We start from the raw sequence: 22,469 nt of genomic DNA, 5'->3' as shown, positions 1-22,469 counted from the left end.
GCGGTGGAGCCACTGGAGGGGCTTGTGGTCCGAGCAGAGGCTGAACGGGCGTCCCAGCAGATAGTACCGGAGGGCACCGACCGCCCACTGGATGGCGAGGCACTCCCTTTCCACAGTGCTGTATCTGGCCTCCCTTTCCGATAACTTTCTGCTGATGTACAGGACCGGGTGGTCGGTGCCCCCCCGCTGCTGGGATAAAACGGCTCCCAGTCCTCTGCCCGACGCGTCCGCCTGCAAACAAAATGGGATAGAAAAATCAGGCATGCGCAGTACCAGCTCCTCGCAAAGTGCTTTCCTCACCTTCTCGAATGCCTGCTGGCACTGCCCCGTCCACTGGACCAGATCTGGAGCACCTTTTCGGGTGAGGTCAGTTAGTGGGCTGGTCAGGTCCGCAAACCGGGGAATGAACCTCCGGTAGTAGCCCACCAACCCTAAAAACTGCCTCACCTCCTTTTTCGTCTTCTGGGTCGGGCAGGCCGCAACTGCTGCGGTTTTTTCTACCTGAGGCCGCACCTGACCTTACCCCAAGTGGTACCCCAGATACTGTACCTCCCTCCGGCCAACCGCGCACTTCGCCGGGTTGGCGGTGAGCCCCGCCCGCCTCAGGGACTCGAGCACCGCCCCCACCCTCTTCACATGCTCCGCCCAGCTGTTCCCCTGGATGATGACATCATCCAGATAGGCTGCAGCATATGCAGCGTGGGGCCGCAGCACCCGGTCCATGAGTCTCTGAAATGTGGCGGGCGCACCGAACAAGCCGAACGGAAGGGTCACAAATTGGTATAAACCTTCCGGAGTGGAGAATGCCGTTTTTTCCTTAGACTCTGGAGACAAGGGAATCTGCCAGTAGCCCTTAGTCAAATCCAGTGTCGTAAAAAACCGAGCAGTGCCCAACCGGTCCAGGAGCTCGTCGACCCGGGGCATTGGATAGGCGTCAAAACGTGACACATCATTTACCTTGCGGTAGTCCACACAGAACCGCACAGACCCATCTTTCTTCCCCACCAGAACTATGGGGCTGCACCACGCACTGTGTGACTCTTCTATCACTCCCAATTCCAGCATGGCTTTTAATTCTTCCCGAACTACTTTGCGCTTGTGTTCGGGCAGCCTGTAGGGCCGAGACCTCACCGTCACGCCTGGGCTGGTCTCTATGTGATGCTGGGTGAGAGTCGTGCGGCCTGGCAGGGGGGAGAACACGTCAGCAAAATGCTGCTGCAATTTGGCCACATCTGCTTTCTGTGACGGCGTCAGATGATTATCACAGCGGAGAGGAAAGGGCCTGGGGGAGGGGGGTAACCTCCGGCCCCAGCTCCTCGCCCTCCGCTATCGCCGTCACCATGGAGACAGGCTCCGCTTCCCTCCAACCTTTTAGTAGGTTGAGGTGGTATATTTGTGTTGCCCCACCCCGGTCAGACCGCCTGACCTCGTAATCCACGTCACCTACTCGTCGTGTGACCACAAAGGGTCCCTGCCACCTGGCGAGTAATTTGGAGCTGGATGTTGGGAGTAATATAAGTGCTTTCTCTCCCGGTGAAAATTGTCTGAGTTTCGTCCCCTTGTTATACAGGCGCTGCTGACGTTCTTGGGCTTGGAGCAAATTCTCACGTGCCCCAAAGTGTGGAGTGTTGTGATCAGATGTTATTACAGGTATGACCGCTAGGGGGCAGTACTGGTTAGTATGATGCTTACCGTACCACATAAAGTGGTAGAACAAGACTGCATGAAAGACACATGTATGTTGTTGAGAACATGGAGCATTAAAAGTTAAGTCACTTGCTATCAACAGCCTCATCCTTCAAACACGAACATGACATGGTACCAGGAGTAAACTCGACTTGACGACATGGATTTAAAATCACCGGAGAGTTTGAAACTAACGGGGAATGTCGACGAGAACTGGCGCACCTTCAAACAGCAGTTTCACCTGTACATTGCGGCTATGGGACACGAGACAAAGCCGGAGGCGAGAAAGGTAGCGCTGCTGCTAACAATAGCAGGGCCACAGGCCATAGAAGTATTTAACACGTTTGTGTTTGACACTCCTGACGATAATGGAAAGTTGGATGTAGTGCTTAGCAAATTTGACGCTCACTGTTCTCCGAAGAAGAACGAGACGTACGAAAGGTACGTGTTTCTGTCTCGTACGCAGCGGCAGCATGAGCCATTTGATAGCTTCCTGACGGACTTGCGGCTAAAGGCGCAGTCCTGCAACTTCGCGACGCTGAAGGACTCCATGATCCGGGACCAGATAGTCTTCGGCGTGGAGGATAAAAAGGTCAGAGAGAGGCTGCTACGAGAGATGGAGTTGACGCTGGCGGGAGCCATTAAGATCTGCCAGGCGAGTGAGCTGTCCCAAAAGCACGTGAGGACGTTCAGCGAGATGTCTGCAGTCGCCTCGGCGCAGAGCGACAATGCGGCAGCGGTAGGAGCAGTGTCGTACCAGCGGAGACAGCGTACACAGACCCGGCCTGCACGGCAGTCGGAGGACGAGATGATAAGCTGCAAGCGCTGCGGCACAAAGCACAAGCCCCGACAATGTCCAGCGTTTGGTAAGCAATGCTCAAGTTGCCAAGGCAAGAATCATTTTGCTAAACAGTGCTTCTCCAAATGGAAAGAGGGGAAGAAAGGAAAAACTGTAAACATAGTAGATGAGCCTGATCTCAGTGACACGTTCTTTGTTGGCATGGTAAATTTGGAAAGTGAACAAATAAGTAAACCAGACAATGTAAATGACGTCACTGGAGAAGATACATGGATAGCTCCTCTAATGATAAATGGGACTGTAGTCACCATGAGATTGGAAACGGGTGCAAAAGCAAATCTAATAAGCATGTGTGATGTAAAGGCAATGAAAAACAAGCCACAAATAAAAAGAAAAGAATCTGGACTTAAAGACTACAATGGACAACCAATTAAATGTTTGGGCACATGCAGGCTGAGTGTCACAGTTAAAGGAAAAGTGCACCACCTATGCTTCTTTGTTGTGAATGAGGGACGTGAATCACTTCTGGGTGACAGAGCCTGTGAAGAACTAGCACTTGTGAAAAGAGTGTATAGCATTATCCCAAAAAATGACTCTATGGAAACAATTGTTCAGAACTTTTCAGATGTTTTCAAGGGTTTTGGTGTTTTGCCCTTCACATATAAAATACAATTGAAAGAAGATGCCCAACCAGTTGTGCATGCAGCACGCAGAGTTCCAGCCCCACTGAAAGACAGCCTAAAGAAAGAACTCGACAGAATGATCATGCTGGGGGTGATCAAAAAGGTTAATGAGCCTACAGACTGGGTCAACTCAATGGTCATCACAAAGAAAAAGAATGGTGAGTTGAGAATATGTATGGACCCTAAAGATCTAAATGAGAGCATTAAGCGTGAACATTATCAAATACCTACACGTGAAGAGATCATCAGTGAAATGTCAGGTGCCAGCTACTTCACAAAGCTTGACGCCTCACAAGGTTTCTGGCAGCTGAAACTGAGTGAAAGCAGCACAATGTACTGTACCTTTAATACGCCCTTTGGCAGACACTGTTTTCTCAGACTGCCTTTTGGAATAAAGTCAGCACCTGAAATATTTCACAGAGCGATGGAGCAGATCATCGAGGGCTTGGATGGAGTTCGAGTCTACATTGATGACATCATCATATGGGGATCCACAGCCCAAGAGTACAATGAGAGACTAAACAGAGTTATGGAACGCATAAAAAAGTATGGACTAAAACTAAACAAAAGTAAATGTGAGTTTGGTGTTCAGGAGATCCTTTTCCTTGGAGACAAGCTGTCTGCACGTGGTGTCCAACCAGATCAAGAAAAAATGTGTGCAATACAGAACATGCCAAGGCCCACAGACAAGACCGGTGTGCTACGCATCATGGGGATGGTCAATTTTATAGGTAAATTCATTCCCAATTTGACAGCAAAGACATCTTGCATACGAGAGCTTCTGCACAAGGACGGTGATTTTAAATGGACAGTGAAACATGAGCATGAGTGGCAAAAACTCAAGAACACACTGACTACAGCACCTGTGTTGTCATTTTATGACCACACAAAGAGGATAAAAGTGTCAACCGATGCTTCCAAAGATGGTATTGGTGCCGTTCTACTCCAGGCTGAGGGTGAGCACTGGAAACCGGTAGCCTATGCATCTCGGGCTATGACAAAATCGGAATGTCGGTACGCTCAGATCGAAAAAGAATGTTTGGGACTGGCATATGGTTTGGAGCGGTTTCATAGCTATGTGTACGGCCTGCCGTCCTTCACAGTTGAAACTGATCACCGACCGCTGGTTGCCATCATCAAAAAGAATCTGAATGAAATGTCACCGCGGATTCAACGGTTGATGATGAAAATGCAAAGGTATGATTTTGAACTGATATATACTCCAGGTAAACACCTAATCCTTGCTGATGCCCTATCCAGAGCAACTACAGACGACAGTGTGAGTGCAACAGATGAGGACATACAGTGTCATGTGAACATGGTGTCTGCTACACTGCCTGTGTCAGACACAAAGTCAAGACAAATCGCTGAGGCTACAGCAACAGATGCTGAGTTACAACATGTCATGAGGAACATGGATGAGGGATGGCCGGCTGGCTCATGTCCACTATTTTATCACGTCAGAGGTGAGCTCAGTACTGTGGATGGACTGCTGTTGAAAAAGGGCAGAATTGTTATTCCACAGGCTTTGAGAATGGACATTTTGCACAGGATACATGAAGGCCATCTCGGCATTGAAAAATGCAAAAGGAGGGCGAGAGAGTCGGTTTTCTGGCCCGGACTGAATAAAGACATTGAAACACTCATAAATAAATGTGAAACATGCCAGAAACACAGGAACAAGCAGAGCAAAGAGCCTATGGTGGTTGCTGAGGTGCCAACCGCACCATGGCACAAAGTAGGAATGGACTTGTTTCATCTCAGAGGTAAAGACTATTTAGCGGTAGTAGATTACTACTCAAACTTCCCTGAAATGGCGCTACTAGCAGGCTTAACGTCAACTTGTGTAATAACACATGCTAAATCTATATTCGCCAGGCATGGCATTCCACACACTGTAGTGAGCGACAACGGCCCATGCTTCAGCAGCAAAGAATGGCAGAAGTTTGCGGTGCAATATGATTTCCAGCATGTGACGTCAAACCCACATTATGCACAATCAAACGGGCAAGCGGAAAAAGGAGTTCACATTCTAAAGCAACTCCTAAAGAAAGCAGCTGACAGTGACTCGGATCCGTATCTGGCTTTATTGAGCTACAGAGCATCACCTCTTCAGTGCGGACTATCACCAGCTGAACTGCTGATGAAGAGGAAGCTACGAACAACCTTGCCGAGTCATTCAAACAATATAATAAAGCAAAATAATCCCTCAAAGATTGAACATAAACTACGACAACAGAAGATGATGCAAAAGTCATTTTATGACAAAACAACCAAGCGTCTTCCTCCACTGACTACCAACAACACAGTCAGGATTGAGGATACTGATGGATGGAGTACAAAAGCAACAGTCCTGCAAGAAGTTGCTCCAAGATCGTACACGGTGAGAACTGATGATGGACAAATCCTCAGACGCAATCGTCGCAGTCTGTTAAAGACTCCTCAAGGGACTGTTGGTGAGCTTAGTGTAACTTGTGGTGAATCTCAGGTAATACCCACACCTGTTATGGACTGTAACGCTGACTGTAACACACCTACTCCAAATGAACCTGAGTTAAGAAGGTCCACAAGAGAAATCAAAAGACCTGATGGACTGAACTTGTAAACAAAGAAAAGTCAATATGCATGTTAAATATGTTGAACAAAATGTATATTGATTGTTGTGAAAGTGTTATAAATAGTATTGGCTTAGATTTGAGATAGCCTATGCAATTTGAAATTGTTCATACTGCACATATGTGTCAGAGTTAGACTAAATGAGAATTTGTTAAAATAACTGACCCAGCTAATGTGATTATTTAGGTCAATACATTTTGTCTTAGAAAAAGGGGGATGTTGTGATCAGATGTTATTACAGGTATGACCGCTAGGGGGCAGTACTGGTTAGTATGATGCTTACCGTACCACATAAAGTGGTAGAACAAGACTGCATGAAAGACACATGTATGTTGTTGAGAACATGGAGCATTAAAAGTTAAGTCACTTGCTATCAACAGCCTCATCCTTCAAACACGAACATGACATGGAGTTTTGCTCTCAAGTCCATGACGTACTGAATTTCATTTTTACTGGGGCTTGGACCTTCCTCCCAGCTTTCTTTAACTAGGTCCAATACCCCGCGCGGCTTCCTGCCGAACAACAGTTCAAATGGAGAAAATCATGTTGAGGCCTGAGGAACCTCCCGCACTGCAAATAACAGGGGATCCAACCATTTATGCCAATTTGGTTTGTCCTCGTGTACGAACTTCCGGATCATGGATTTCAAGGTTCTATTCAACCGCTCTACCAGCATCTGTCTGCGGGTGGTAAACGCTGGTCCGAATAGATTTGATCCCCAATAATCTGTACAGCTCCTTTAACGTGCGTGACATAAAGGACGTGCCCTGGTCAGTTAGAATCTCTTTCGGGATTCCAACTCGGGAGATAACTTGAAATAGTGCCTGCGCGACACTCTTTGCAGAGATGGAGCGCAGTGGCACTGCTTCGGGATAGCGTGTTGCATAATCCACCAGGACTAGTGCAAAGCGATATCCCTGGGTGCTCGGGTGAAATGGTCCGACGAGGTCCATGCCAATTCGCTCAAACGGGACCTCTATGAGTGGTAATGGCCGCAAAGGTGCTCTAGGGGTGGCCGCGGGGTTGACTAGTTGACACTCCGGACAGGCCGCGCACCAGCAGCGCACGTCTGCCCGAATACCTGGCCAATAGAACCGAACCATTATCCGATTGAGTGTTTTATCATAACCCATGTGACCGGCCATCGGGTTAAAATGCGCCGCCTGGAAAATCATTTCCCGACGGCTTTTTGGCACCAACAATTGGGTGATTTCCTCCCCTGTCTGAGTGTCACGACTCACTCTGTATAACCTGTCCCTAATCAATGCAAAGTGAGGGAAATCCCGCGCTGTCCCCGGGCGAACCCGCTGCCCATCAATTGAAATCACTTGGTCCCAGGTCGCGCGCAGAGTGTCATCTCGAGACTGCTCGAGTGGAAAATCATCCATGGGGCGCCATTGGGGAACCGGGGAAACCTCCTGCGAAGCCCCCGCCGTCTCCCCTTCCCCCCCCCCCCCCCCCCCCCCCCCGGCAGCGTCGGATAATCTCGCGTCGCCGATGAGAACAGCGCGGACACTCTCTTTTCCTACCGGTCATGAACGCACCCCTGCGCACTGCTTTATTAACCCGTTAAATCCCGCCCAATTTGTTCCCAAGATTAAGGGGTGCGCCAGGCGCGAATTTACAGCCACCTTAACACTATATTTTTCCTCTTTAAAAAAAATGTCCACCGGCACGATAGGGTACTCGTGAATATCCCCATGCACACATTTAACCCGAACCCGTGTAGCCTTTCTCAACGCCCCGGGTCGAACCAGGTTTTGGTGAATCATGGACTGCTCGCAGCCCGAATCCACCATCGCCCGGTGTATACTCCCTTGTATCCTTACCGGTACATAGTATGTCTCTCCTGGCCCGGGGGAGGGTGCTGGAGGGTCGCCAACCCGGATCACCTGTCCCACTTCCATCGCTGGACACTCCCGCTGCAGGTGTCCTAGCCGCCCACACCTCCAGCACACCTGCCCCGGCATTCGAGGCGCCGTTTGCGGGGGAAACGCAGTGTCCGCAGCGGCCTGGCCTTGAGGAGGAGAAAGCAGACTTGGGTTGCGTCGTGGCCGTGCCCACGGCTGGGCTCCTTCTGCTGGCAGCGCCCGCATCCTGCGCGGCGCCGGGACTTGGCCGCTCCGCTCCTCCTGCAGCCTTCTCCTCCTTCCCCTTCTCCCGGTGTACGGCCAGGTGGTCCTCCGCCAAGGCTACCGCCGCTGCTACGCCTTGTGGCCGATGGTAGCGGACCCACGCTGACGTCCGCGCCGGGATTGCCTCCAGGAATTGTTCCAGGATGATCTGCTCGATCACCTCCTCTATTCCTCCGGGTTGTAGCCATCTGGTCGCCGCGTCTCTCAACTGTTGGCCCAGGGCGAAAGGCCGCTCCTCCTGTCCGAGTCTCATGGTCCGGAACCGGCGTCTGTGGTCCTCTTTGGACCCTCCTGTCCGGTCCAACACTGCCCTCCTCATGTCCCGGTAGCTCACGCGGGACGCTGGTGGCAGGCTGAGCGCCGCTCGCTGCGCCTCTCCCACCAGTAACGGTAGCAGCCGCACCGCCCACTCTTCCTCCGGCCATGCGCATGCCTTCGCTTTTGCCTCAAACATGTCCATGAAACTTTGCGCGTCTTCTGTCTCTGCCATCCTGTGCATCCCCACCGTCGTCAATGCCGGCCTCGCTGCTGGGGTTGTCCCCGCTCCGGACCTTTCCGTGAGCGCTCGCAGGATCTGGCTCTGCTCTGCAATTTGGGCCTGCATCGCCTCATTCTGCCGGTGGTTCGCCGTCGACACCTCCGCCAGGAGCTGTCCCAGCGCCTCTATGGGGCTTGGTGACGACATCGCAGCCTTTCTTCTTTACGTTGGGTGCCAGATGTGGAGGTCGTTCCCTACCCGTTCCCCTGATATCACGCCAGGAGTCAGTTGTGCCGTTTCACCAAGCCTTTAATCACCATGTGTTTCAATTTATCTTTTCAGTACAATCTTTTCAGATGTGTGTCTCTCTCTCCTCCCCTCTCCTCCGCTGGCCGCTCACTGTTAAAGACAACAGATGATCAGATTAACACGTACCACCTGTGAATACTAATCACCTGCCAGCTGCGTCTCGCCGTCCCGCACATGCCCCGCCCCTAGTCGACGGCGCTCCGCCCTCAACACCATCGACTGAGGCGGTGACCTTTTGCTCCTGCAGTGCGCTAAATCACAACCTCCCCCCACAAGTACTTTTTGAGCACATTCAACAATGCCGTGATAATAATCATAACCGCGATAGTTTTGGTCATGATAACCGTGATATGAAATTTTCATATCGTTACATCCCGAGTCGGTACCTATAAATGTACTGAATTCCGTATAATCCTGTAGCATTATTATCCGCAAACCCAGACCCATAAAATTTCCCATAATTAATTTTCCACTTTTTTTCCCCCCAAAATACAAAAACCGTGTTTAGTTTTAATTCTTAAAACAAATTTTAACACACTATCACGCTGTGATATTAATGTAAATTGTATTTTTGCAACATTTAAGACATTTTAATGAACCCAAAGTATCAAAATATTGCCCAACCTTTGTAATGTGTGTGTAATGTGTGTTCTTCTTTATCATTTTAATATCATCAAACTCAGCAGGTACATAATCAAACATGAATATCTCACAGTATGGATATGATTGGATAGAAAAAAACATGTTCTATTACAGTAAAAGTGACCATACATTAACAACGATTAGAAGCTGAACTCAGTAACATTACTGTAGGTTAAAGTACAGTGTTTTATGCGTTGTATTGATTATGAGACATTAACACTATGTTGAGTCAGTAAACATTATTAGCAGGCATGTATGTGTCTGATTGCGTAATGAAAATACATGTGTGATTGTTAAACAGTACAATTAATAAGCTGTAAGTGCTAGTAGTAATTTAAAGTCTGTTTTCAATAAATCCATAATCTCTTTTGGTTGCAAAAGTCCGATTCATATATGAAAATACACAAAGGGATCTAAATGCAAAATAGTAGTTAAATCCTATGACTCCAAACCACCTACTGGATAAACAAAACAGTCATTCAAGGAAAAACAGTAGCAAGCTTGTTCTCACAAGAATTTGGACATTTAAGTAATAGAAACACATTTAAGGTGTTACCTGAAAAAATTATATGCCATAAACTGCCATAAAATAGGCAAAAAAGTGTTTTGCTGCAAAATCCACTGTTTTCACTGCAGCATTGTCCATAAAATAAGTTTGTGGCAGCAGGTTGGGGTTTTTTTCGGAATGTGTCACTGAGGGAGCTTTGCATGTGCACACGGAGCTTGCGCTCATGTTGCAGCAAGATTGTCCTGTTCGAAACCAAATATAGTGCTTCAGCTTTGGTACTTGCTGGTAAATTCTCATGAGAACATGACAGCAGCACTCCCAAGTGCGCTGTCGTTGGCATACTGACTCATGACAACATTGATTTAAGTGAGCCGTAGAATCTAGAAAAACCTCTAAATGATCAAGGGGAGACCTATGAGGAGCCATCTAGTGGCACTAGGACCTCGAACGCACACCTTCACAAACGTCACGGCCTCATACTTGCACTTCCATCTCAACTCCGCCGCTGGCCTTGCAGTCGTTGGCAGAAGGAGACAGTGCTTTGCTGGGGTTAAGTGGGTATTGCTCGGGTTGCTTCGCAGCCTCGCAGGGTTTGTTTTCAGGGCGGCAAAGCTGCCGGAGATTCTGTGGAGACAAAGCGGATGACAGAACGGTCAGGGAACAGCTCACAAACCAAGCACTTTGGCTTTGGACTCACGGCTGTGACAAATATGCCATCTTTGTAGTATCATTGTCACATTTGAAATGGGATTAGGGAAGGTCTCAATGTATGTACAAACCCCATTTCCATATGAGTTGGAAAATTGTGTTAGATGTAAATATAAACGGAATACAATGATTTGCAAATCATGTTCAACCCATATTCAGTTGAATATGCTACAAAGACAACATATTTGATGTTCAAACTGATGAACTTTTTTTTTTTGTTGCAAATAATCATTAACTTTATAATTTGATGCCAGCAACACGTGACAAAGAAGTTGGGAAAGGTGGCAATAAATACTGATAAAGTTGAGGAATGCTCATCAAACACTTATTTGGAACATCCCACAGGTGAACAGGCAAATTGGGAACAGGTGGGTGTCATGATTGGGTATAAAAAAAGATTCCATGAAATGCTCAGTCATTCACAAACATTTGTCAACAAATGCGTGAGCAAATTGTTGAACAGTTTAAGAAAAACCTTTCTCAACCAGCTATTGCAAGGATTTCACCATCTACGGTCCGTAATATCATCAAAGGGTTCAGAGAATCTGGAGAAATCACTGCACGTAAGCAGCTAAGCCCGTGACCTTCTATCCCTCAGGCTGTACTGCATCAACAAGCGACATCAGTGTGTAAAGGATATCACCACATGGGCTCAGGAACACTTCAGAAACCCACTGTCAGTAACTACAGTTGGTCGCTACATCTGTAAGTGCAAGTTAAAACTCTCCTATGCAAGGCCAAAACCGTTTATCAACAACACACAGAAACGCCGTCGGCTTCGCTGGGCCTGAGCTCATTTAAGATGGACTGATACAAAGTGGAAAAGTGTTCTGTGGTCTGACGAGTCCACATTTCAAATTGTTTTTGGAAACTGTGGAGATTGTGTACTCCGGACCAAAGAGGAAAATAACTATCTGGATTGTTATAGGCGCAAAGTTGAAAAGCCAGCATGTGTGATGGTATGGGGGTGTATTAGTGCCCAAGACATGGGTAACTTACACATCTGTGAAGGCGCCATTAATGCTGAAAGGTACATACAGGTTTTGGAGCAACATACGTTGCCTTCCAAGCAACGTTACCATGGCCGCCCTTGCTTATTTCAGCAAGACAATGCCAAGCCACGTGTTACATCAACGTGGCTTCATAGTAAAAGAGTGCGGGTACTAGACTGGCCTGCCTGTGGTCCAGACCTGTCTCCCGTTGAAAATGTGTGGCACATTATGAAGCGTAAAATACCACAACGGAGACCCCCGGACTGTTGAACAACTTAAACTGTACATCAAGCAAAAATGGGAAAGAATTCCACCTGAGAAGCTTAAAAAATGTGTCTCCTCAGTTCCCAAACGTTTACTGAGTGTTGTTAAAAGGAAAGGCCATGTAACACAGTGGTGAACATGCCCTTTCCCAACCACTTTGGCACGTGTTGCAGCCATGAAATTCTAAGTTAATTATTATTTGCAAAAAAAAAGAAATAAAGTTTATGAGTTTGAACATCAAATATCTTGACTTTGTAGTGCATTCAATTGAATATGGGTTGAAAAGGATTTGCAAATCATTGTATTCCGTTTATATTTACATCCAACACAATTTCCCAACTCATATGGAACGGGGTTTGTAAGAAAAATACAGAGTGCAATCCATTTAGCTTGTCTGTCTTCATGACTAAATGCTGATTATTACAACACTGGTAGAAGGAAATGCAAACAATCATTTAGCACACGCTGTGGGATTAATCAGGACTGAAACTGAAACTGTTCTGTGGCGTCTGTTTTTCATCTATATTTATCACGTCAGGAATGTGCGTGCACAAATAGCAGTTACGCACAAATAGCCACTCTGCTGTCAATTCTATCTTTGAGCTGATGAAAGACTTGAAGAGCTGATTTGGAGACAAGCGAACACCAAAATGATGTCTGCTGGCGTTGTTTTTTAATGAAGTTCGTTTGACATACATTGGAAATATTTTTATTTTATTATTTTCTTGCCTCTGGATCATTCTAGTTCTAGTTCAAACTCATTTTAGCTCAGGGGCCGCATGGAGGAAAATCTTGCTTTGGCCAAAAATAGAACGAACACTTCTGAAAATATTACAATAAAAATATAGAAAAAAATACCGGCCAGCGGTAAAGTTTAGATTTATAACTGAATAAATTTACATATGCATAAACATTCGTTTTTTTGTTTGTTTTGTTTTTTAAATCAATTAAGTCACGTTTATGACAACTTTTTTCCATAAAACAATATAGAATGTGAGATATAACAGGATAATGCATATATTTATCATTTGTTTTCAAAACGGTTATGTATGTTGCTCATTTTAAGCATACGGCAGCGCATTAATTTCAAAGACGCATCACAACGTTCACATTTTCCTTCAACAAAAACACATGATTGCTACTCATGGCAGACGTTTTTATGTAAAAAACAGAATAATACAAACATTAGTGCCTCATTTACTAAGATCCAAATATCTCGTGCTAAACAGCGTGTGCAAAAAATAAAATAGTGTGCACTATGAACTGGACTCTCACGATACTAATTATATACACTCGGCATCCATTGCACCGGCCACCCAAGGGGTGGGGGGTGGGTGCGGTCCCTTCCAAGGTTTCTTGTTGTTCCAATTGGGTTGAGTTTTTTCTTGCCCTGATGTGGGATCTGAGCCGAGGATATCGTTGTGGCTTGTGCAGCCCTTTGAGACATTTGTGAGTAAGGGCTGTATCAGTAAACTTTGATTGATTGATTGAGTGACTATGAGTGTGCGTGTTGCGTGTGATCTACTAAGACTGTGTGTGCAATTAAAAAGTGGTGCAGCCCGCCTTTTTTTAAAAAAGGATTTTGCGTGCATGTGGGGCTTTTACCACAAAGACACTCTCATTTACGGCACAAACATATAATATGCTCCTACCTGTGCGCCATTTGTTGAACCAGCAGCACATATCTACCGTCGGTAACACCTTTTCTGAATTGCAACAACAGAACATTTGCACACTGACACTTAATTCTGTGGGCGAGGCTCTAGATCACATCACCAGAGCATTCGTGTGTCTGGACTCAAACACAAGAAAATGCACAATAAAAGATGTCTTTTCATGTGGAAGATAGATTATAGTAATACATTTCCTAAATAAAAATAAACAACATTAAAAAAAACCTTAGCAAACACCAAAACACATCAATTGAATTCATTTTAATCAGCCCTTTAAAGGCCTACTGAAACCCACTACTACCGACCACGCAGTCTGATAGTTTATATATCAATGATGAAATCTTAACATCGCAACACATGCCAATACCGCCGGGTTAGATTAGGAAAGTGCAATTTGAAATTTCCCGCGAAATATCCTGCTGAAAACGTCTCGGTATGATGACGTTTGCGCGTGACGTCACGGATTGAAGCGGACATTTTGGGACAGCATTGTGGCCAGCTATTAAGTCGTCTGTTTTCATCACAAAATTCCACAGTATTCTGAACATCTGTGTTGGTGAATCTTTTGCAATTTGTTTAATGAACAATGGAGACAGCAAAGAAGAAAGCTGTAGGTGGGAAGCGGTGTATTAGCGGCCGGCTGCAGCAGCCCAAACACGTAGCCAGTGTTTCATTGTTTACATTCCCGAAAGATGACAGTCAAGCTTTACCATTGGCCTGTGGAGAACTGGGACAACAGAGACTCTTACCAGGAGGACTTTGAGTTGGATACACGGTACCGTGAGTACGCAGTTGCGGCTTCCAAACATTTGATCGCTTGCCCGTACGTGCGTGCCGCTATGTGCATGTCACGTACGTAACTTTGGGGACTTTGGGGAAATATATGTGCTGTATGAACTTTGCGGAGGTGAACGGTACTTTGGGCTGTGGGATTGAGTGTGTTGTGCGGGTGTTTGATTTGTATTGGCGGCTTATATGGACGGGAGGGGGGAGGTGTTTGTTATGCGAGATTAATTTGTGGCATATTAAACATAAGCCTGGTTGTGTTGTGGCTAATAGAGTATATATATATATATCTTGTGTTTACTTACTGTTTTAGTCATTCCCAGCTGAATATCAGGTCCCACCCGCCTCTCACAGCATTTTCCCTATCTGAATTGCTTCCACTGCCCTCTAGTCCTTCACTCTCACTTTCCTCATCCACAAATATTTCATCGTCGCTCAAAGTAATGGGGAAATCGTCGCTTTCTTGGTCCGAATCGCTCTCGCTGCTGGTGGCCATCATTGTAAACAATGTGCAGATGTGAGGAGCTCCACAACCTGTGACGGCACGCTACTTCCGGTACAGGCAAGGCTTTTTTATCAGCGACCAAAAGTTGCAAACTTTATCGTCGATGTTCTCTACTAAATCCTTTCAGCAAAAATATGGCAATATCGCGAAATGATCAAGTATGACACATAGAATGGATCTGCTATCCCCGTTTAAATAATAAAATCGCATTTCAGTAGGCCTTTAAGTCTTTTTCACTTCTTTCTCACCATCTCCGGGTCTAAATTGGATGTCAAAGTTCTCGATTTACGGTCAAATCCTTTTACTATCCAGGTGAGAGGCATGATTTATCATCTCAAATTAACTTTCACCAGCTCAGAAGCGAGGGAGCAGCTCACCAGATGATTATATCAATATAGCACCACAAGCCAGTCAGCTCTGTGATCAATGCGCTGCTAAAATGATGAATGATAGGCAAAATTCTGGACAAAAAAAGTGCAGTTCTCCTTTGAACACAATTTATACAGGATGCACTGTAATAGTAGGGGATCCCCGCTCCATCTCACCATCAGTTTGGGGGTTATTGGCCTGGAAAACGTTGAAGACCCGTGGTCTAGATTGCAATTACATATTGCAGAAAAAGTGGTACAGATTATATTTGTGCACTGCATGTTCAACAACATTGCAAAACAGCACAGGCTGGAGAGCATGATAACATGAGTGTCTCCAGGGTGAGAGTCAATAAAGTACACACAAAAACCACATTTACATAGGGTGGTCTACAACACTTTTGCACTGATTATTAATCTTAGTAGATTCTGCGTAATAGTACACACAATTTTAGCGTTTGAATATGCGGTTTTGTAATTGTTATTTGGATTTTAGTAGATCAGGCCCATGCCTCCAAACTATTTACATTGAAGGCACTAGCTTCTGAATAAAATATAGGCAAACCTAAGAAAAAAAAATCCCTTTTCTCTGTGTATTTAAACTCCTATTATTCAGTGTTAGTATCCCAAAATGATTCCCGGGCGCGGCGCCGCTGCTGCCCACTGCTCCCCAAGGGGATGGGACAAATGCAGAGGACAAATTTCACCACATCTAGTGTGTGTGTGACAATCATTGGTACTTTAATCTTAAAAAAAAAAAAACTTGGACAATCTGGAATTCATCTTGTTAGCTTTCAAAAGAGCCTTAAACCATGCATCTACACCAAATAGTGCAATGACAGATTTACAATGACTTTGGGTAGGACTTTCTAAACCAAACAAATCCCCAACTGCTAATAGGTTAAGTATATGTTATAGGGGCCGGGGGCAAAGTTATCATGTTAATTGCGATTAATAATTACAGCCATTTTAGCTTTTTATGTTTTTTAATCACATTTTAAAGGCCTACTGAAACCCACTACCACCGACCACGCAGTCTGATAGTTTATATATCAATGATGAAATCTTAACATTGCAACACATGCCAATACGGCCGGGTTAACTTATAAAGTGCAATTTTAAATTTCCCGCGAAACTTCCGGTTGAAAACGTCTATGTATGATGACGTAAAATCGTCAACCGTTGAAACGGAAGTATTCGGACACCATTGTATCCAATACAAAAAGCTCTGTTTTCATCGCAAAATTCCACAGTATTCTGGACATCTGTGTTGGTGAATCTTTTGCAATTTGTTTAATGAACAATGAAGACTGCGAAGAAGAAAGCTGTAGGTGGGATCGGAGTATTAGCAGCTGGCTGCAGCAACACAACCAGGAGGACTTTGACTTGGATAGCAGACGCGCTATCCGACGCTAGCCGCCGACCGCATCGATGATCGGGTGAAGTCTTTCGTCGCTCCGTCGATCGCTGGAACGCAGGTGAGCATGGGTGTTGATGAGCAGATGAGGGCTGGCTGGCGTAGGTGGATAGCTAATGTTTTTAGCATAGCTCTGTGAGGTCCCGTAGCTAAGTTAGCTTCAATGGCGTCGTTAACAACAGCATTGTTAAGCTTCGCCAGGCTGGAAAGCATTAACCGTGTAGTTACAGGTCTATGGTTTAATAGTATTGTTGATTTTCTGTCTATCCTTCCAGTCAGGGGTTTATTTCTTTTTTTTCTATCTGCAGTTAAGCCTGATGCTATCACGTTAGCTCCGTAGCTAAAGTGCTTCGCCGATGTATTGTCGTGGGGATAAAAGTCACTGTGAATGTCCATTTCGCATTCTCGACTCTCATTTTCAAGAGGATATAGTATCCGAGGTGGTTTAAAATACAAATCCGTGATCCACAATAGAAAAAGGAGAGAGTGTGGAATCCAATGAGCCAGCTTGTACCTAAGTTACGGTCAGATCGAAAAAAGATGCGTCCTGCACTGCACTCTAGTCCTTCACTCTCACGTTCCTCATCCACGAATCTTTCATCCTGGCTCAAATGAATGGGGTATTCGTCGCTTTCTCGGTCCGAATCGCTCTCGCTGCTGGTGTAAACAATGGGGAAATGTGAGGAGCCTTTCAACCTGCGACGTCACACTACTTCCGGTACAGACAAGGCTTTTTTTATCAGCGACCAGAAGTTGCGAACTTTATCGTCAATGTTCTCTACGACGGCGTGGCAAAGTTGGTAGAGTGGCTGTGCCAGCAATCGGAGTGTTGCTGGTTACTGGGGTTCAATCCCCACCTTCAACCATCCTAGTCACGTCCGTTGTGTCCTTGGGCAAGACACTTCACCCTTGCCCCTGATGGGTGCTGGTTAGCGCATTGCATGGCAGCTCCCTCCATCAGTGTGTGAATGTGTTTGTGAATGGGTGAATGTGGAAATACTGTCAAAGCGCTTTGAGTACCTTAAAGGTAGAAAAGCGCTATACAAGTATAACCCATTTATCATTTATCATTTACTAAATCCTTTCAGCAAAAATATGGCAATATCGCGGAATGATCAAGTATGACACAGAATGGATCTGCTATCCCCGTTTAAATAAAAAAATGTCATTTCAGTAGGCCTTAAAGGCCTACTGAAATGACATTTTTTCGCGATAATTTTGCGATATTGCCATATTTTTGCTGAAAGGATTTAGTAGAGAACAATGACGATAAAGATCGCAACTTTTGGTATCTGACAAAAAAAAGCCTTGCCCCTACCGGAAGTAGCGTGACGTAGTCAGTTGTACATTTCCGCAAAGTTCCCTATTGTTTACAGTGATGGCGGCCAGAAGTGAGAGCGATTCGGACCGAGAAAGCGACGATTTCCCCATTAATTTGAGCGAGGATGAAAGATTTGTGGATGAGGAAAGTGCAAGTGAAGGACTAGTGGGGAGTGGAAGCGATTCAGATAGGGAAGATGCTGTGAGAGGCGGGTGGGACCTGATATTCAGCTGGGAATGACTACAACAGTAAATAAACACAATACATATATATACTCTATTAGCCACAACACAACCAGCCCAAAGGACCGTTCACCTAACCCAAGGTTCCTAAAGCTTATATATTTACCCAAAGTTACGTACATGACACGCACGTACGGGCAAGCGATCAAATGTTTGGAAGCGCGCAGATGGGACCTGATATTCAGCTGGGAATGACTACAACAGTAAATAAACACAAGACTAGGGTGACCAGGTGTCCGGATTTAGGCCGGACAGTCCGGATCTTTAATGCCCTGTCCGGCGTCCGGCGCAGCATCAAGCCGGACACGTATTTGTCCTCCTTTTTGAGGCACTAGGCTTGAAGAGCGGAGTTTTTTCATCTTTGCTGGGCTGCAGCGCAATAGCCAATCATAGACCGTAAAAAAATGCCCCCAACGCAGTAACATATCAAATGATTGGCTAAGAGCGGTGTCGGATACAAATCTGCTTATCATTGGTTAAAAAGGTGAACAAGGGTCCAACGTTCCCTCTAAGGTGTGCGCCTGCGCAATTGCGCACTGCTCACGCGTCCTCAGCGCACTGCAAATTAATGCCGCGCAGGAAATCAAAAATCCCATCTGAACTTTAAACAAAATAAACATATTACAGTTTATTCTGTATGATTTTGCAATGCAACTCTGTGAGTGACAGGTGACAACAAGAGTGGCCCCAATGAATAAAACAATCTTTGTCAACACAGTTCGATTTTCGTCTGTCGAGACATTTTACGGACAGGAATTCCATCAATCACTTTATTGAGCAAAACTGTTTGTAACCACACCAAAAACAAGAACTGGTCATTTTCTGCCATACAAACCAGGCTTAAACCAACTTTGTCATCCGTCATATCAACAGAAGCCGCTCGCTCGCTCACCTGCACCAAGACACGCACTCATGGCACTTAGCCAGTGCTGCGTTTATGGCCACAAAAAAAGTCGGACAACCCCAACGCCTCACAATGTGTAAATGCCAGGTTGTAACACTCTGACTCCACAATCAGATGTGTTCTTATTTTACTGCCATTTATTAAGAATGTTAATCTAAGGATATTATTCATGAAATATTGTCACTAGATTTCATAAATGCTAATAAAAAGATGTATTTTACAGACAGAAAGTTACAGGAACTAAATGTAATCTCTGAAAGGGGTAACATTTCTTTTAAAGGCAGGACCCACAGCCAGACATACAATACTAGCACATAGGTCATGAAAAACATGTTTTTTTGTTATTGTCATTGTAAGGGGGCAAAATCACTTATATCAGAAAATTATTTTAATAAAACATTTAAATTGTTATGATGTCAGGTTTGGGACAGGTGTGACGCTGGTGTGGCCCCAGTGTGCACGTGTCTGATGTTGCTCACATGTGCTGCACTGAATGCTCAGGGAGTTTGTGCGTTTGCTCACACACATGAAGAATTAGAGGGAACACTGCAAGGGTCCATGTGCTGCTGCGGCATGACATTGACAGAAAGTTAGCATCATGCCAAAACGCAGGACCTCGTTTAATTCTGAATGGATAAAAGAGCACAAATTTATAACGAAAAGCAGTCGAGACTCATTCCGTGGCTTCTGCACACTTTGTCGATGTGATGTCGACGTAAGTAGTCAGGGGAAAGCTGCAATTGAACGGCATGCGGGTACGGATAAACATAAAAGTAATAAACGTGCAGCAGGTACCTCTTCAATGAGGACATTATTTCGTGAAGTTTCGTCGCCCCTGGATGACAAGATAACCGCTGCGGAGCTGTGCAAGGTGTACCATGCTGTAAAGCATCACCAGTCCTACAGAAGTTTAGACTGCGGCATGAAAGTGGATCGGGAGATTTTCAGTGACTCGCCCACAGCTAAAGGGATGGCCTGTGGCCGAACAAAAGCCAAAGCATTGTGCGAGAACGTCATCGCTCTCTATTCGGTACAGGAACATACCGACTACATAAAAGAAAACAACCTACCCTTTTCCGTGGCAACCGACGCCTCAAATAAAGGAACAAACAAGTGTTTTCCCATTGTGGTAAGGTATTTCACTTTGTTACAATCTCCTTTGTTGTTTATATAAAAGGTTATTCAGGCTTTTTTAAAAAGCTTTTTTTTTTTAATTATATATGTTACCTGTTAATTGTTGTTTACATTTAAGTCCACACATGTTATGCTTTGTGGCACTCTGTACTTGAAAAGATTCATCTCAGTGGTCACTTTTTGAACACCACAATGTATTGAATAAATACAATACTGTTAACAAACACTTGACTTTAATATTTTTCCTATTCAGCCACACAAACATCATCTTCAAACCACTCAAAATTGTACAATAAATAAGAGTATACCAGAGTCCTATGTACACCATAGTAATTTATTGATATGCCGCATAATGTCCTCCTTTTTGGTGTCATGTGCCGCATAATGTCCTCCTTTTTGGTGTCATGGAAATGGTCACCCTACACAAGACATATACATACTCTATTAGCCACAACACAACCAGGCTTATATTTAATATGCCACAAATTAATCCCGCATAAAAACACCTAGATGTTTGTTATGCTAGCTCCTAGCTCCTAGCTCCCGTCCATATAACCCGCCAATACAATTCCAACACCTGCACAACACACACAATCACTCAGCCCAACGGACCGTTCACCTAACCCAAGGTTCATAAAGCTTATATATTTACCCAAAGTTATGTACATGACACACACGTACGGGCAAGCGAGCAAATGTTTGGAAGTGCGCGGGTGGGACCTGATATTCAGCTGGAAATGACTACAACAGTAAATAAACACAAGACATATATATACTCTATTAGCCACAACACAACCAGGCTTATATTTAATATGCCACAAATTAATCCCGCATAAAAACACCTAGGTGTTTGTTATGCTAGCTCCTAGCGCCTAGCTCCCGTCCATATAACCCGCCAATACAATTCAAACACCTGCACAACACACACAATCACTCAGCCCAAAGGACCGTTCACCTAACCCAAGGTTCATAAAGCTTATATATTTACCCAAAGTTATGTACGTGACACGCACATACGGGCAAGCGATCAAATGTTTGGAAGCGCAGCTGCGTACTCACGGTACCGCGTCTGCGTCTGTGTATCCAAATCAAAGTAATCCTGGTAAGAGTCTGTGTTGTCCCAGTTCTCTACAGGCGTCTGTGTATCGAAGTCAAAGTCCTCCTGGTAAGAGTCTCTGTTGTCCGAGTTCTTCGATCTTGACTGCATCTTTCGGGAATGTAAACAATGAAACACCGGCTGTGTTTTGTTGCTGACTTCCCTCGCAAAATACTCCGCTTCGCACCGACAACTTTCTTCTTTGCTTGCTCAGCTTCTTTCTCCATAATGCAATGAACAAATTGCAACAGATTCACCAACACAGATTTCCAGAATACTGTGGAATAATGAGATAAAAACAGAGCTATTTTGTATTGGCTTCAATGGGGGATCCATACCGCTGTTTCACTGGCTACGTCACGCGCATACGTCATCATCCAAAGGAGTTTTCAACCGGAAGTTTAGCGGGAAATTTAAAATTGCACTTTATAAGTTAACCCGGCCGTATTGGCATGTGTTGCAATGTTAAAATTTCATTATTGATATATAAACTATCAGACTGTGTGGTTGGTAGTAGTGGGTTTCAGTAGGCCTTTAATCTCTAATGTTACTGTTTCCTCTCCCTCTTCTTTGTGTTTAACTGAGAGCAACATCACCACCCCCATGCGGCACAAAGATAATATATAGCCACGGTGAAAAAGAGGTCTCACTCTGTCGTTTGCGGCTTTAAATAGTGGGATGAATTATAGTTTTCAAATCGTTTAAAATGTTTGAATGTTGTCTTTGTTTTAACCTTAACGTGCATTTATCTACTATAAGAGGTACGGAGAAATGGCATCATGTGTTTTGACTCATATTTTGCTGACTTTATACTATTACACATCTGTGCACTTTTACGCCCTTCAGAAACTTAAATACTTGTATGTCCAAAGTGGCTTTAAAGCAAATAATGTTTGAATGTTTCCAGATGGTTAAATAAACTTTATTTGTCATGTTACCTCCAATTTAGTGGTCTCACAGGTGTTGTGACTCCAAGTGCGATTTATTTAGGTGGAAAGGTGCCCAAAAGACTCTTTGAATGCTAAAAGGTGGCCAGCCCCTGGGCTCACTTGTCACCTTCAACTTCTCCCGTGCTTGACTCTTAATAAAGCCACGATAAGTGTTTGTCAGGCACTGCAATGTGCAGCTGCCTCAGGGGCCGACTTTACAAAACACCGTTCCACTGAGTCAGAACTTACACAATATGACTTCCCACCAGCTTAT

At 45.0% G+C, this 22,469-nt stretch overlaps 2 protein-coding genes across 2 annotated transcripts in view; one reads left to right on the top strand and one right to left on the bottom strand.

Annotated features, from left to right (window-relative positions):
- Positions 1–1,846: 1,846 nt before the first annotated feature.
- Positions 1,847–6,027, top strand: LOC133629665 (uncharacterized protein K02A2.6-like). The gene is made up of 2 exons (XM_062020971.1): positions 1,847–4,365; positions 4,429–6,027. The coding sequence occupies exons 1-2, from the start codon at positions 1,847–1,849 to the stop codon at positions 5,771–5,773; spliced, it is 3,864 nt and encodes a 1,287-aa protein (XP_061876955.1). The 3' UTR covers positions 5,774–6,027.
- Positions 6,028–9,380: 3,353 nt separating this feature from the next.
- Positions 9,381–22,469, bottom strand: part of LOC133652689 (sodium- and chloride-dependent GABA transporter 2-like) — a 108,486-nt gene continuing 95,397 nt past the window's right edge. The window contains exon 15 of the mRNA XM_062051699.1: positions 9,381–10,480. Coding sequence (XP_061907683.1) covers positions 10,331–10,480 — 150 coding nt within the window. The 3' untranslated portion in view covers positions 9,381–10,330. The remainder of the gene's footprint in view (positions 10,481–22,469) is intronic.

Source organism: Entelurus aequoreus, linkage group LG01 (genome assembly GCF_033978785.1).
Source record: "Entelurus aequoreus isolate RoL-2023_Sb linkage group LG01, RoL_Eaeq_v1.1, whole genome shotgun sequence".
In the NCBI taxonomy this organism is placed as follows: Eukaryota; Metazoa; Chordata; class Actinopteri; order Syngnathiformes; family Syngnathidae; genus Entelurus; species Entelurus aequoreus.
The sequence above is the reverse complement of the archived record's forward strand: the minus strand, read 5'-3'. Positions and strand labels throughout refer to the sequence as shown.

Bases quoted from the DNA above. Each gene is read 5' to 3' on its own strand.
- LOC133629665 (XM_062020971.1), top strand. From the start codon at position 1,847: ATGGATTTAAAATCACCGGAGAGTTTGAAACTAACGGGGAATGTCGAC. The intron at 4,366-4,428 runs GTATGATTTTGA...TGCCCTATCCAG, and splicing joins TTGATGATGAAAATGCAAAG to AGCAACTACAGACGACAGTG.